The 16,828-nt window shown below is 42.3% G+C and overlaps 1 protein-coding gene across 3 annotated transcripts; it reads left to right on the top strand.

Moving 5' to 3' along the window:
• The first annotated feature begins 2,583 nt into the window (after positions 1 to 2,583).
• Positions 2,584 to 14,115, top strand: LOC118099225 (jun dimerization protein 2). 3 transcript variants are annotated; one of them, XM_035143623.2, is made up of 5 exons: positions 2,584 to 2,758; positions 4,728 to 4,780; positions 12,097 to 12,311; positions 12,679 to 12,783; positions 13,036 to 14,115. In XM_035143623.2, exons 3-5 carry the CDS (start codon positions 12,117 to 12,119, stop codon positions 13,225 to 13,227), a joined length of 492 nt encoding a protein of 163 aa, XP_034999514.1. In that variant the 5' UTR covers positions 2,584 to 2,758; positions 4,728 to 4,780; positions 12,097 to 12,116; the 3' UTR covers positions 13,228 to 14,115. The 3 variants fall into 3 exon arrangements, with proteins under 3 accessions (XP_034999514.1, XP_034999515.1, XP_034999513.1); XM_035143622.2 differs by having other exon boundaries at positions 2,587 to 2,758; positions 12,094 to 12,311; XM_035143624.2 differs by lacking the exon at positions 4,728 to 4,780 and having other exon boundaries at positions 12,094 to 12,311.
• Positions 14,116 to 16,828: the final 2,713 nt, after the last annotated feature.

Genomic DNA, 16,828 nt, shown 5'->3' with positions numbered 1-16,828 from the left:
TATGCGAGACATAAATCACAGCAGAACCAAATTAGAATCTAAAAAAAGGAACAGAGTGGGGTATTTTGACGAGCCTTTAATAACTCAGCTGCTCGGTCTAGGAGGAACCGTTGAGGTGGCATTGTGTAAAACCAAATTGTGCCTTAGATAATTGTAGTAATAATAAAAATACGCCCTGGGATGTAATAAAAAGTGCACAGGAGAATGGGCTGTTCGTGCACAAGTGCTCCTTGATTAAAATGACACTAATATTCATGGTTCTATTGCAATTTGAGGATTACGACGAAAAATTATGATTTTATTATATTTATCACATTATATTGAGCCTAGTTGTGACTTTGTTATTGTAATGGACACTGTAATAGTGTTTCAAGTTGGTTAAACTTAGAAACAGATGTTCACCTGCTACTCTAAAAACTCAAATAAACTCAACTTGTAGATAAACTTTGTTTTGAGTTGTGTCATTAATGGTCAAATCTCATCGAACAAACACACACTTACACATTATTTCAAAACACAATTTCAAGTTAAGATAATTTCAATTATATTCATGCCAATTGCCATTTCAGGTGAGGATGACTGATGTTTTTACAGTTTCTACTCACATTTATTCCTCATCTTGACCAGCAATGGCAAGTTTGTAGGTTCATTATACTTCTAATTCAACCTGCAACACAGGCAACTAGAGGAGATTTTGGCAGCATTTATATCACATATCAAATCATAACTGAACAATTTATTCTAGGCATATGCAACCAAAATGGTACAAAAAAAGTGAGATGGCAAAAACTAATTAGTATTGTGTTGTGTATTTTTTGATAGTAGAGCTGAATTCTCTAATGAGATGTTATGAATAGTTTTCTAAGAGCAGTCGAGATAGATGCAGTTAGATGTGTCCACACTAGGGGGAAGCAGCAGGAGGAGGCAGCCAGGTCAAGTTTTTCTGGAACTCTCTGGAACCAGCACTGGAAATGATTGTTTTGTGCGTGTGTTTTGAAGTTACATGAATCTAGTGACATGTTAATTAAGGAGTGTTTAAAGAAAATCAAACATAGCAGCTTTAGAGAAACTTATTAAATACTGTATGTGTGACGACCCTGTAAGATGTACTACATTAAACATCCTCAGCTGAAATGAAAGGATTTTTGCTGACTGAGGAAAACATTGATGGTTGTTCAACAACAGCTGGGATGAATCGGTGAAAACAACCTTTGGGTTACAGGACGAAAAATAAGGGTTATTCAATATCATATATACAGTTGTAACATTAGGGTTCTTAAATCCATTCTTTTCCTGTAGAAAAGAGGAAATGATGATTTTTCTCTGAGTTGGAAAAAAGGGAACAAAAGTCATACATGTTTATATAATTACTGTTTTATAAGAGAACTGTTTTAGCTGCTGGTTATGTATCAATGTTTTATTTCCTTTTTCTGTAGCTCACTTCAGGCAGTGGTTTGATATGAGAGGAACAATTTATGATTGCTACCATATTTAATAGGACGTTGGTTAAATTAATCATTTGCTTATTCTTGGGTTTTACAGTTATCTCTCATAATAAACATCTTCTGAAAGTTATCACGCCCTAAACCACATCCTTTATTTAATGACATAATCCCACGTAGTCTGATTTGAGGGATTTAAATGAAATGAAACTCTAGTAAAGGTGACAAATAATAGCATGTGGTGCAGTGTTCAAATCCTTCTTGCCACATGTTCCCGATCCTGGAGTCAGGACCAAAGATAGATCTGAGGGGGAGCAGATGAATAAAGGTAAAAATGAAGTAGATATTTCTGTTGCACAAGATTGTATTTTTAGTTTTTAAAGACCTCCACCAAGGACGTTATAGTTTTAACAGGATTGGACAAAAATAGGAAAATGGGCCGAGAAATTTGGGGCGTTGATGTGGATAAAGGGACGGATCCAGGAATCTTTTGCCACTTTCTTTAACATTGGCAACTTTTCGCCATTTTGTCAGGGAATAATATATGAATCTTGATGTCCCAAAAAATATTCAGGTGACAGTTATATCTATGAGTATGTGCGACTTGGAGCGGCTTGATTGAATTGAAGGGGACTGCTGGGTTTTGGCGGATGTACACGTTCTGCCATGGAAATAAATGACAAAAACAAACCAAACAAAAACACTTTTTACACTGAAAGAAAAAACAAAAAAACACATAGCAACTTGTGAGGAGGGGTCACAAGCAGGGCCCTGATCTGTGTGAGGGGTCACAAGCCCCCCAAAAAGATGATCACAATACTGCATCACAGGCTATAAATAAGTGGTTGTAAGCATTTTATTGTTGCCGTGGGCTCTACTTTCTCAAAGAGGTTAGATTAGAAAACAACTGATGGTGTGTGTGTGTGTGTGTTTACATCCATCACTTTATTTATTCCATGTGTGTGTGTGTGTGTCCCTCAGATGAAACTTTCCTCTCCTCCAGCCAGTGTGTATGTTTTCTTTTTTTGTGTGTGGTTGCTAGGGGTGGAGCAAGAACAAGCCCAGCGTGTGTGTGTGTGTGTGTGTGCGCGCGTGTGTGTGTCCCCTCCTCTCTCTCTCTCTCTCTTGCTCTCACAGTATTTTCACCATGCTTACGTCTGGGCCAGCAGTTCCGCATTCCTCAGCCCTCACACACTGGCTCGCTACTTAAACGGGGCTGATGCAACGACTCGGGTTAGTCCCAAAACCCACATCCTGAGTCCCGCACCCTCCCCGCCGCCGCCGCTGCTGCTGCGGAGCTCCTGGACGCCTCTCAGGTAAGCGTGCGTGCTGACTGACGCGATTCCTCGCCATACTTTTTTCCTCCTCTACTCTGCTTTTATGGTTGTTGTTGTTGTTATTGTTGTTGTCATGCTAGTTGTTAGCTCAGCCCTGCTGCACATTTGCAGATTTCTGTGAGATACTTTCCTCACTGGTTTTATCGGCTTCTTATTTGTTATATATTTAGCAGCAATCACCCGAGTCTCTTACTGTCAATGGAAGTGGTTGTGCTTTTTCACTCACTGCCTGTAAGATAAAAAAAAAAAAAAAGTCTGGGAATCCATTAGTTTTGTAGTTTTTTTTCCGCGCTCCGCCGCCACAACTGTGAACTACGTTGTTGTTACAACTGTTGTAGCAACTGTCCCGGTTTATTTACAGCGTCGCTAGCCCCCAGTTAGCTTAGTGTCAGTTAGCTTCGGAAGGTATTTCCATCCTCGGGACTTGTTCATGTCAGGGCTGCTAAACAGGAGAAGTGTCGGGTAAGCCCCCATGGAGACGGTTTATGTAACACCACACACGCCTCACTTGTGTTTTTGAAGTGGCTACATGCTAAAGCTAACGTCACTCCGGTGTGCCAAACTCCAGGGGCGGATCTGAGATTTTTGTAAGTCAGGGGGCAGTAAGGGGGGGCCACGATAATATGCCAACGTTGCTACATGTTATTTGAGTCTGTTAACATCAATATAAGAGGGTGTGTTTTTAAGTAAATGGCTGTAAAAACAAAAGTCTGAAGGTTCATTAGTTTTGTAGGAGTCAGTTTTCTCGCTGCCACAACTGTTAACTACACTGTTGTTACAACTGTTGTAGCAACTGTCCCGGTTTATTTACAGCGTCGGTAGCCCAGTTAGCTTAGTGTCAGTTAGCTTCGGAAGGTATTTCCATCCTCAGCGTTCTTCATGTCAGTGTTGCTAAACAGGAGAAGTGTTGGTCGGCCTCCATGGAGACGGTTATGTAACACCACATATGCCTCACTCTGTTTTTAAAGTCGCTACATGCTGTATTGATAAAACTAGCAACAGTCCGGTGCCCCAACCTGCAGTGGCAGGTCTCGGATTTTTCTAAATCAGGGGCTGTGATTGACAATTATATAACCAACATCCATGCACTAATTCAGTAACGTGCACATTTAAATCATTCCTTGTTAACTGTTAGGTCTACAGCTTTGAGCAAAGCCACACATCATTGAATATATTTTGAAAGTTGTTCCTTGTTCAAGCTCATTGTATCTTTATAATAATAATAACACAAAGTCATATTTATTGCTAGTATTGTAAGTAGTTCATTTAAAAAAAGACTGCTGACAGTGCAAGGGCAGTTCAGGGGCCAATCACATTTCAACAGGGGGCCAGTGCACCCCTGGCTCCGACTCTGGACTTGCCCCTGGCCAAACCACACTGAGTCTGAAGGGATTTTTAAACTTGATATTTAAAATAAGCATGTAAAGTTTGTTAGAGCTGTTAAGTGATGCTTCATGACTGGACACTTGTGTCAGTGTAATCGGCTACTTCATCCACTTAATGTACCTCTGGAGGAGTAGCTAATGGGCCTTATCAGCTAATTAAAGCTAACAAATCTATTAAAATGTTATCAATCCTAAGCTTAACTTGTAAGTCAATCACTGCATGCAGCTGTTCAAATACCTGATTTACAAATTGTCTTTCATGATGGTTTTGATCCAGAAGTAATACTGTTTTGGGCTGGTGCTAAATTAGTATTATTATTATTTGTATCATCACTTCATCAATCAATTTTGCAGCCAACAAAAACGGTCCCATCACAATTAGTAAATAGTTTTGAAATAGTCATCAAATAAAGCAGAACATACTCACTGTTGAGAAACAGGAACCTGTGCATGAGCTTGATAATAGATAAACAGTCAAAAGTTTTTCCTACAATCAATTGATCAGGAATAATAATCATAATTCCACTGTGAATAACAAGAATGATGTTATTATCTTCCTACAGCGTCCAAACACGGTTGCATCATTGACAGAAGACAACTGACAAGTTTTCTCTGAGTAAGTATTTAGTTTTTGATTTAGATTGAGTGAATCAGGGATGCTCTCTGGAGTATCACCCTCTTGTCTTGGCACCGCTAAGAATTCATTTACATCACTTAAGTTTCTAGATGAACATCTCGAAACATTAAGTGATGTAAACGAAGGGTGAAATCTATTTGGCAGCTTGTTGAGTGCAGCCAGGAATGTGCACTCAGATCGGCTTGTATCTGTAATCTTTTCCTTGGCCCATCATGCTGCTCATTCTTAGTATATTCAAGATACAAGATACTGGACCAGGGAACCTCTGTGTGTGTAAGCCTCAAATGGGAATTTAATCAGATAAACAGACCTCAGTTTTACAGTCCCTCTTCATCATCACAGCAGTAGTTTGTTTTGGCTGAGCTGTTGTTATGAAAAATATCAGCCTCTTATCCACATCAGGGTCTTTTAAAAGACGCAAGGTTTGTTGTGTAACAGTAACTCTATGTAGACCAGTGGGAGCTCCAGTTATCTGCCCTTGCTGGCCCGAAGGTTAGAGGTCAATCGTGGAATGGGAAATATGACAGGCAGGCATGTGTACGTGTGTGGGTTTGTGACTTGCAAGTTCGTAAGTTCAGTGTTTTCCTACATGGTGTGTGCATGCTCCTCAACTGGTGCAGTGCCTGCTCACACAGGGGAAACTATGTGAGTGTTCTTTATATATATCTACATGTGCATTTCCTTTGTGTCTTGATCTGTGGTTGCGTGTGTCTGAGTGAACAGGCGTATGTAGCGGAGGGTTTAAATGCCCCAGTGCCTGCCCGGGCACATCCGTAGGATGGTTTCTGCTTAAATGGAACGCTGCAGTGGATTAATGGGGAAGGGCTGGCGAGCCGACAAGCAGCGCAGGGCCGACAGGGCTGAGAGGCTGGACGTGGGCGCACAGGGTTTATTTTAAGTAGAAATGCCTTCCAGTGCGTCTCTGGAGAGCTGGAGTTGCCAAGCTGCACCCCACCGCACTGAATAGACAGCAGACGCATTGCAGGCGAGCAAGCCAACTATGCAACAGCTCGGCTCAGTGATACTAATACTAATGCTGGGGGAGCAGCTCCTCACCGCCGTGGGTATCACATTATCAGTATCACATTGTAGTCCCCATAAGCCTTTCCACATGGTTTGTAAAAACAGCGTGTCAAGACAGACTAGATGTACGCTGTGGAAGTAAATACCCAAATGTCCAAAGGTGTAACTGAGAGAGGAGCCATTAAAACCTGTGTTTGTATGAAAAAGGAGCAAAGTAAAAGCTCCTCTTAAGACGCCTGCTCAATTTCGTTTGGACTTGAAGCCAGTTTTGTCTGTTTGCACAAAAAACAGTGTTGTCACTGAAGGTCAACCTAAACACTGACCTCTAGCTCAGAGACTTCACGAGCAACAAAAGCATTGAACCTGAGTACAGTGCAGACACGGGAGTTTGTTTAATCAGAGCAAGCATCTGCTTGACGTGGGGATGAGGAGATCTCGGAGTACAAAGTATGAAACAGCATTCAAGTGACGACCACATGTTACATAATGAAGGTGATTGCTTCACCGGGGGTCATTAGATCAGAACTTCTGTCCTCGGTTGACCAATATCTTACTGTCAGGGATTGCACAGCAACTTAGGTTTGTCATCGCCGTGAACTCCATACATTTGAAATGGCTTATGTCTGCAGTTTGTATTTTGATTCATTTAATCCACGTCTGAGACGAGCCAAAGCTCTGTGCCATGCAAAGTCTAATCCTGACTTACAACACGGAGGAAAATAGTAATATTATAATAATTCATGCAGGACCACCCAGATGCAGAATATAGATGTGTGACTGTTTGAACGGCATGGAGCAAGTTGAGCAGGACGACAGCCAAGGATCACATAGTAATGTTTGAATGAAGGCGGCCACAGTCCTCATGCTTTGTGCCTATCTGCAGGTGCTTTGTGTTTGGATTTGCCTATAAATTTCTCATTCTCCAGCTGACGTCTGCAGTAAAACGCAACAGTTGAACTTCCTGCTCTCTTGTGTAATGTCATTGTGAACTGAAGATAACCTCTGCGTGCACTGCACTCCCGCTTTGCTCACCGCTGAGACATCCAGACTGTAATTGTGAGGAGGAATTAAGCTCGATCATCATCATTGATTGTGAGTTGAAATGTTTAAAATTGTGCTGAATTGCTCTGGGAAGGTTTTTCTATTCATCACAAGAGGAATTTCAAAAGGTTCCTTCTATTTGTGGCAGCTGTTGAGCAGATAGGATCGGCCAAAAGAGAAATGAAAGTTGAAACGAACAGAGATCATATTTTCTGTTATGATAATCACTTCCACTCCCACACACAATCACCCTTGAGGTTTAACGGCCAGGGATTACCGCGAAGTGATCAGAACAACGGCCTTTTATTACAGCGTCTCCACTCTTCCCATGCCTGCGTCCTGCCTTGTCACTCCAATGAAAACATAATTAGAGGTCGGAGGAATGCAGATATTTGGACGGTCCTGTCCTCGAGGAAAGTCGGTGCCAACATCCCCGGTTTCCCTCAGAGGATTGAGAAAGACTTGTAAATCAACACGCGGCCGGACTGAATGCAGACGGTAATGATGATGATCGCTGAGACCTTGGCCAGAGATGGAGAGAGTGTGCCTTGGCCCGAGCCCCCGTGCTCATTGTTCATTTTCAGCAAGTTGAAACTGCAGAAGCTATTTGCAAGAGTTTTGCAAGATGCTGGTGTGTGGACCACACAGTGCTTGAATAGTCCAAAACGAAAGCACCCTGATAAAAAGTGGTCAAATAACATGTGAAAAGTGTGCACGTCTTTCCTTTTAATGCCATGATCCAGTGACTTGAAGTTGAGATGAATGGTTGCACAAAAAGTCAACTTCTAAAACAGCAAAAAACGACTCCTTACTTCTGCTTTCAGTCAACAAAATGACTGCACTGCTAGAATTTAGCTGTTAGCAGACTCCCATTTAAAAAGCAACAGTATATAAAGATAATGAGTAGCCTTTGAAATCCCCCCTGTAACCCCCCCCGTACCTCTCATTCACCGTCTCTATAGGGGAGGAGGATAATAAGGCCTCCAGTCGTGCTGCTGGCGTTTGCTAAGGGGCCGAATTCCTCAGAGCAGCTAATTGCTCTCAGGAATGACTCAGGAAATGGACACATTTTGTCGAGCTGAGGACAGATACAGTGTGCCAGCATAGAAACCAGCGTATTATATATATATAGGATGCACTGATTGCCTGCACATTTGCGTATAGGAACCCTCACTCTGACACGCTCCCTTCACACACACCTCCAGCTGTCCACAGCTCACATGCAGCCAGATTAGTTTTGGACTGAAGCCAGAACCTGTGCTGACCACGGTTCCTATATTTCATAACTTATACATGACATTTCTGCTCCCCGCCCTTGGCTTCAGCTCGTCTCCTCTCGGTGCGCCCCGAAGAGGCCGCAGTGCCCACATCACCGCTGCTGCTGGGGCTGTGTAGGTGTCTTTGTTTGAGGCCAGCGTGGGCCTAAAAAGCCGCGGCACTGGCTTTTCTGCTCCACTGCAGAAGCACAGTAACCGTGTTGCATCATCAAACACTGACCACTAATCCTCGGCTGCAGGCTGCCACTGCTGCTGACAGGAAACAAAAAATACGCCCGTTTTGAAAAATGTAAAAATCACTTTGACTCATGCTTTTGGGTGTAATTACAACGCATCAGCGAACTTCCCCCTGTGTTGTAGAGATGAGACGTCTTCGGGGTTTCATGACTTGACAGGGTTTTGAATTTGCAAGGGGGATTTTCAGTTGCCTGTGTGGCAGGTTGAAAGAGAGGGGAAAAGATTAAACATAAAACACACTTTCTATTCAATTTAAAACTGAAAGCTAAACTCAAAAGTGAGGCACGTTGAGAGTCTATTATCTTCTTCAACAGCGTGACTATAAATTGTCTGGAACTCACTTTTATGTCTCATAAATGGGAAATCTTTCTTCACACGTCATTTCACCTTTGTTTTGGAGGCCGCTGGCAAAGCTACTATGCTGAGGCTTTTTGATTTATGTGATCTGATGTCATGCAGACAAATATGAAGTTCATGCTCTGAAGTAGACGTCTGCATGTGTGCGTGTGGCAAGGTCTGGACTCGGCCGCATGTTTCAACAGGCCTCGGCGAGGAAGGACCCCATTCCTCGCCGTGCGTCTGACTGAGCAGGGTTCAGTTAAAATGTGCTGAACGTGAGCCTAACAGACATAGAGTTAGATTATTCCTGATTTGACTTATTTTTCCAGTGTCAGTTTTCATCTAAAGAAAAAAAAAAAATGCTATTTGTCCAGGACGGAGCCTAATCCAAGCCTGTGTACCCGTCCTCGGTGTCTGGCCAGCTTGGATATTGGACTCCATTTTGGCTCTGAAAGCGATTCGCTCAGTCATTCCTAATGGGTGCTTCAGTTCCTGTGGCTGTGTTCTTGGCCCAGGGGTTAGTTTGGATTGCATCTTTCAAATTCCAGTTCAGTTATTGGTGAGCAATGAGCAATATAAGAAAAGAAAAACATGGCATACTCTTTAGTCACATGTCGAGGTCTTGTGCTGTTGTCGGCCAGATTTGGATGCGGCGGGACACATCTGTCACATCTAATAATCACGCCTGGGTTGTTTCTGCAAGTTTGGAGGACGCTGCTTCATCAAGGAGTAGTTAAGTTACTTGAGCCCTACATCTTGTACTGTTGTCTGGCTATATTTTCGCTCTCCCCTGCATGAGCTGCCATATGGTTCGTCTTGTTCTTCGACAGCCTCTCTGCAGAACGAGGAGGCCTTGGCACCTTCCATTCCTCCACCTCTCCCGGGAGATTCAGCGAGAGTGAATTTTGTCTGAGAGAGATTTTTTATACCAGGCCTGTCTTGTTCTTTTCCTCTCCAGTAAAAACAACAGGCTGCTGCCAAGTGCAGCGTAAATGGGGAGTATACATACAGTGAGAGAGGGAAAGGGAGGGAGAGAAAGAGGAAGAGAGGAAGGGAGGGGGTCATTTGGGATTTAAATAATAAAATGCCTCATTGGACACTGGCTCCACACACCAACTTGTCCTTGGAGCGAATAAATCACAGACTGGAGTTGGTGGAGAACAGGTCAAGAGGAGTGCAGAGATTCGCTGAAAGACTTTTGACTGGACATGTATAGCATCTAAACTTTTAATTTCATTCAGAAAAGAACGTTAGATCCATATAAAGCTAGAATGATACTTCTACCAGTCCACAAGTCCACTTTAATTCCATCCATCCACACCAAATGTCAAACACTCATAGATATCAGTCCCCTAAATATGGATGACTATTGTTATCAAGATCTACTTAGTATTGGGGTTTTTTTTAAATCACAAAACTTTAAAAAATCTCCAGCCTATCTCGCAATTCCGTCTGGAAATCCGTTCAGTAGTTTTTGAGTTATCCTTCATACTAAGAGACAAACACTGACCCAAACCTAATCTCCCTGGCAAAACAACTGTTTGTTATTGAACATCTGCCTCAGACAAAATGTATTTTACTGTTACATTTAGTCTGAATGCAGATGATGCAGTATAAGGAAGCATTTGAAAACAGAGTGTGAGACTCAGAGGCCGCACCATCCACATCCAGTAAAGTGAGCTGATCTGGTGTCTGCCATGCACGACAGTAAAGCCCGGTCCAACTGTAAAAACATTTCAAGACCAGCCCATGAGCAGGGTGGAGTGCATTAGAATAGAGTTACATAACTCGGCTTTTTTCATTACCTCCTCTATGGCTTTTGTAATAGAGTGAGTCTTTCACCCTTGCTGTAAAAAAAAAAAAAGGAGCAAAGAAAGAAAAACTCGGGTATAACTTACAATACAGTCGGGCCTGTCAGCCAGTCACCCACCAGCGAAGTCAGCTGTTTTTTTCGCAGCACCTCCTCACAATACACGTCTTTGTTGGGTTCATATGAGAGAGGCTTTGTTCGGCCTGTGCCCAACCTGTAGAGGTTCAGCTCCGGTTGAATATACTCAGGGGGCAAATGTGAGTTAAGCTGTTAAAATAGAAGTCACACTGATGTCGTCTTGTTTTAAAAACTCGCTTTGGTTTTGGCCGGTTATTCTAGCCGAGCCTCTGTCAACGTGCCAGAGTCAGTGAGGCATCAGTCGCTCTGTTGTATCCGTCAAGCAGGAGCTTTGTCAAAATCACTGCAGCATTTCCTCAGCAGAAAATATGAAGTGACAGCTGAGGGTTGGCCTCTATTACCCAGACTTTACCCGTTTAGCTTTCGCACTTTTTTTTGACTTGTATTTATTTTTCTACATAGTCAGCGCACAGTCAATGAAATCAAATGTATTTGTCAGACTTTCTGAAAATCCTCCTTTCTCACTCTGCCTCTCCTCAGAGATCTCAGGGATGGGCAGGGTAGAGTCGGCTCATGTTACGCTGTTCCCATCTGTAACATTTGTTTTTTATTTGGCCATCAGGAGTTTTCCAACTGTCGGTCTTACAGTAATTAGAGAGACGTCTTAATTCTCCAGCCACTTCCTCTAGGCCTGCACAGGCTCTGCCCCTCATTCCTCCATGATTACATTAAAAAAAAGTTTTAAAAGTTGCTGTGGTCAGAGCCTCTGAACCAGCCCAAAATTGTTGAAAGAGGGTGGCGGTGGAATGCATGAGTGTTACCCTCTGTCTCCTCTGAAAGGACCGAACGAACGTTCAGAACGAAAACCCCTCTGTTAATCATCAGAAGCCTCAAGTGTGGAGGATCATGCTCGGCCCGTGCGAAGCTCCACAGATGAGTGTGTCGCTGCTGACGGTGTGAAGTTTGTGTTTTCACTGGCTGCTGACTCAGAAGATAACACAGCTGTCAAAGCTGTCAACGTTTGAATGCATTCTTGGGAAAGGCAACCTGTGTTTAGAGAGATGTTTGACGACAAGAGCTGAAGACAGTGAATTAATCTTATTCTGGTGGAATTCCAACACTGAAACTTCAGAATAAAGATAAAAGAAACTGTCGGACCGATGCAGCGTGATAGAGGAAGGAGGGTGTAAATGTGCAGCTCATGTTACCAAGAGATAAATAGTTTTTGACTTATGGGATCCAGGTGTTGAACTGCACATACTCTGCAGGTTTCTCGACTATATTTCACATAGTGAAAGGTGAATTAATTGGATATTTTAGGCTGGAGTGCAACAAAAACTAGAATAATTTTAAGCTCTCCAGTACTAAAAATTTTGCTTTGAATTTTCACAGTCAGCAAATTCTTTTATACTTGATCCTCTCGTCCTAATCATTCCCATTCTTTCTTTTTTCTCTCTCTCTCTCTCTCTGCCTGTCTCTCCCCACAGCAGCGGTGGTCGCCGGGTCGGACATGATGCCGGGACAGATACCTGACCCTTCGCTGGCGGCGGGCTCCCTGCCCAGCCTTGGCCCGCTGGCGGGCATCTCGGCCACCACGCTCACCGATCAACTCAAGCTGGCTGACTTCCGCCAGCTGGGCACCATGTTGTCCCCACTGCACTTCCTGGGGCGGCTGGGAAAGAGGCCGCTGGCCATCAAGACGGAGGTGAGAAGGAAGAGGAAAGAGGAGAAAAGGGGAAATGGTGCAGAAGTTAGGGTGTGTGAACGACACATCGAGTCAGAGAGCAGAAACAAGAAGCTGCATATCAAGATTTTTATCATTTATAATATATCATTTCAAATATCACTCTGACATATTTTACACTATATTTGATATCTAAAGTGAAAGAATAAGAAGGAAACAAATACAGTGCAGTATAAGACTGTGGCCCCTCTATTGTTTAAAAGAAGATTGACTGTAAAAGTTGCACAAATCATCAAGGAGATGGAAAGTAAAGGTTGTAGAATAGTGTAACTTAAGGTAAAGTAATTATCAGATTTTATTCGAATAATGTTTGTCTTTGTGTTTACAGATGGATGAAGACGATGACAGGAGAAAACGGAGACGAGAGAAAAACAAAGTCGCAGCAGCGCGCTGCCGAAACAAAAAGAAGGAACGGACTGACTTCCTTCAGAGGGTGAGATCATGACGCAGCACTGATCAGCAGAAGTCGAGCAGCAGAGAATAGACTGATTCAAGTTAGCCTGAGCTGCCAATTCACGTTTCAACAATTCAAACCTATCCTGAGCAAACACAATATGGCTAATTCAAGCCTGGTTTAACTATCACGCACAACTTAAAGTTCTTGTAAATTTTTTGATAAAAATACAAGTGTCAGGTGTAAGATACTGAACTGTTTATTTATCTATAATTCAACATCTCTGTCCAGGAATCGGAGCGTCTGGAGATGGTGAACTCGGACCTGAAGGCCCAGATCGAGGAGCTCCGAATGGAGAGGCAGCAGCTAATGGTGATGCTCAACCTCCACCGGCCCACCTGCATCGTGAGGACCGACAGCGTGAAGACGCCTGAGGGCGAGGCCAACCCCCTGCTGGAGCAGCTGTCCAGCGACGACAACTGAAACCTGGGAAACCAGGGACGCCGTGTCCCTGAGGCCCAACCTTGCACCGCCATGGCAGCCATTCAAACGAAAAACATAACTGGCAATACATTTCTAAATAAGCACTTGAGCTCCGAGCTGGAGACTTTTGGAGACTCTGCCCGAGGACCTGGGGTTTGCAGGGCGTCCTCAGTACTGCTACAAGAGCTGGCTCTGTCCATCGGACGACTGGAAACACCCGGTTTCATCTCCGCATCGAGAGCAGCTCACTGCACTGTGCCTAGTTGTTGCCATCTCTACATAAAGGGACCAATCTAAACCATAGAGTGTAACTGGAAACAACACTGAGGAAACACACTAATATCAACATGGTGCTCTGTTACAAAAGCCCTGAGTGAAAGGTGTGCCGTTGTTTCTGTGCAGAGGCCCACAAAGACTCTGCAGTTTTCCTTTGTATGCTAGCCGAAATATACAGGAGTAGAGTTTGTAGGATAAAGTACACAATACAAGTGTGGACAGAGTGGAGGTTGTATGTTTTTGTAATGTTGATTTCTATACCCTGCCTTGACGACGGCAGATACCGGTTGATCCGATTTGTGGTGACGCTGGCGTCATGAAAAGCACATATACACGAAAAATGTTTACACCCTTGTTGTTTTTTTTGGGACTGTTGTCTGTCCATTATTGTACTTGTTTTATACTGCTTTGTATACGTAAACATATATGAAATGCTCCTTAATCACTTGATGTGATTGGTCTTTTTCAATCTTTCCAGTCTGTCTCTGTCACGTCGCGCTGTCAAACAGCTGTGAAAACAAGCAGCTCAGCAGTATTTCAACGTCTGTATCTGCGATGTACGACTCTGTTATCCTGAATAGATTAAATTTATTTTCTAACTACAAGAACGAACACGACTCGTCTGTCTGAGATTTCTCCGTTGAAATTTATTAAAGTCATTGTGTTAGTTCCTCTGCGTCATGACACCAAAAGTATTAAATGACAAAAGTTGTGCAATCCAGTTTTCGCTCACCCGAGGCACTGAGCAAAAGATTTACTTTCATTTGCAAAAATTGGAAAAGGTCATTGGTGCTTTTTATTTCTTCCGGGCTCGGGTATCGCAGCAGATTTATCTCCGATCTGCAGTCAGAACACACAGCTACTGAGCTTTTAACTGAATTTATTTTTATCGTATTTATTTAAGATTTTCTTACCTTGTTAAATTCTGCCCAAAGGCTTTCCCCTGACAAATGTTATGAAACGATGGTTGAACTTTTTATTTCACTTCTCCTTTATACGTCTTGATCTTTGGTTTTTACTGAAACACAAGAACACTTTGTACCACTGCTCTTGTATAAGAGTTATTATTATAACGTAACACAACACCAGTCAGATTGTTGCCGAAGGAGGAAACAACAACACCTCACAGCGATTGACATTTAAGTAAAGATTAAAAAAACGCCACCATAGAGACGAGTCATGACCTTTAAAAAAAACACTTTTGATTTCTCAATTTCACACTTAATACTTACACTGGATCCTGATGATCTCTGATTACTCCTCCAAGGAGGTTAGGTTTTCATCTGTGTTTGTTTTTTATTTAGCAGGATTATGCAAAAACTACAAGATGGATTTTCACGAAGACTCAAAGAAGAAACCATTACATTGTGGTGTGGACCTGGATCGGGCGCAGATTGAGAGATTTTGACATCTTTGGCGAATTTCTCAAGAAATAAATCAGGCATGTGTGGAGAACTAATAACTGTGAACAGGTGGAAGTTCGTGCAGATGTGGATATCATGAAATCGCAGATTTTGTGAATCAAAATAAATATTGTTTTAGGGAGTTATCCAACTGTATCAGAATGAATATATATATTTTCATATTTAATATGAGCAGTTTGCAGAACCTTTCTGTGTATGTGGCTTTTGTATTTGATCTCAATATGCAAACATACTAATATACATACATCGATGTAGAAATCCCACAATGGGGATAATGTGGCCAATCAGCCTTAGTATGTGCTCTCTGCCGTCTGGTTTATATATAAAGTTCATATTCATTTTTTCATGAAAACATGATCAATACTAATTTGTTAGGATTTGTTAACAACTTGATAAATTAATAATGATGAAAAAAGTCAATGAATAAATATATGACTTTTGCCATAATGTTCTTTATGACACCAAAAGAAGGAGGCCTCAATAAACTGTATCGTAAGACTATGAAATGATTTCATACAAAATTGAATTAACCCCTAATAAACCGTATTAGTATTAACACTTTACGGTCAACAGCTCCCTCTACTGGACATTTTGTGAACTACACGGTCTGCTTCAGCTCCGACAAATCAGTTAATCTTCACACATTGTGATCGAACCCTCTGATTGGTTCGTTATCAGCTATTGGAAAACTAATTTTATTGATAATTTGTCCATATTTTATTCTGTTAATGTTTCGATGCTCTTTAAAGGTTAAACTCCCGGACAACGTTAGTTTTTTTTATCCCAGTTAATGTCCATTTAAAGGCCAGAGTGTCAGTAAATATAATTTCTATTTAGTTGTTTTTTTTCAACAGTTGCCTTTCATCGTTAAATTAACAGCAAATCGTCAGTGGCCAATGTCTGTCCTGAAATGTCTGTGCACCTTTAAACGACATATAAACACAGTGTATCTGTCATTAAAAGTGGTTCCATGGTGTATTTCTGCAGCAGGTCAGTGGACTCACCTCGTCTCAGTCACTGGATCAGCTGGAGGTCAGTGTAACTCTGCAGCTCCACCAGGTGGAAGATCAGCAGCAGTCGTCGGATCACACAGTCCTGTCCACAGGCTGAGGCTGAGCAGCAGGAGACCTCCACCCAGGACAGTGGTGCAGAGTGGGACACATCTGGAGACGGATGGTGGGTGAAAATGACCACACGGTTTAACTATGTTTCTCAGAGGAGCTCAGACCTCCACCAAGGCCCAACAGGCCTTTTAAATCCAACCAAGCTGCACCAAATTTCACACACTCATAGAAATCAGTCCCTTAAATATGCCTGTTTTTCTTTTTCATCAAGAGCAGCTGATTATTCAAACTGAAAATGTCCAAGAACCAAAATATCTCCACATGTTAAAAAAAGTGAAGGAAAATCCCCTGATACAGATCCTTCCACCAAGTGTCATTGTGATCCATCCAGTAGTTTGTGTGTAATCTTGTGTACATAAAAACAACAACAAACAAATTGACAGGGGAGTTTACCTCCTCAGAGGTTATGATGACGGATGCTTTGTCTTTAAACACCCCACCTCTTCTCTCCAGGGCATCTACAGGAGAAGTGAATCGTTTTAAACACACTCCAGCCCCGAGGGGGACAGGCTATTTAATGGAGATGCTTCAAACCAACAGCAGCATTCAGAGTCTGGTAACTACTCTAACTCTCATCAGTTTTAAACTTACTTACATGTAAAGTATAGATAAAACCCTCTCATCTGCAAGAGTCACTAAAACAGATCTATTTATATTACATTCATCTTTTTTTAAATCTCCAAAACAACTGAATGTTTTTACTTCAGAATCTTTCCAACAACCAGCTGCACCCTAACAGACAATAATTACATCAAATCCATCAAACTCTCAGGTGAG

This window comes from Hippoglossus stenolepis, chromosome 20 (assembly GCF_022539355.2).
Source record: "Hippoglossus stenolepis isolate QCI-W04-F060 chromosome 20, HSTE1.2, whole genome shotgun sequence".
Taxonomy (NCBI): domain Eukaryota; kingdom Metazoa; phylum Chordata; class Actinopteri; order Pleuronectiformes; family Pleuronectidae; genus Hippoglossus; species Hippoglossus stenolepis.
This window is presented reverse-complemented; position numbering and strand designations above follow the sequence as displayed.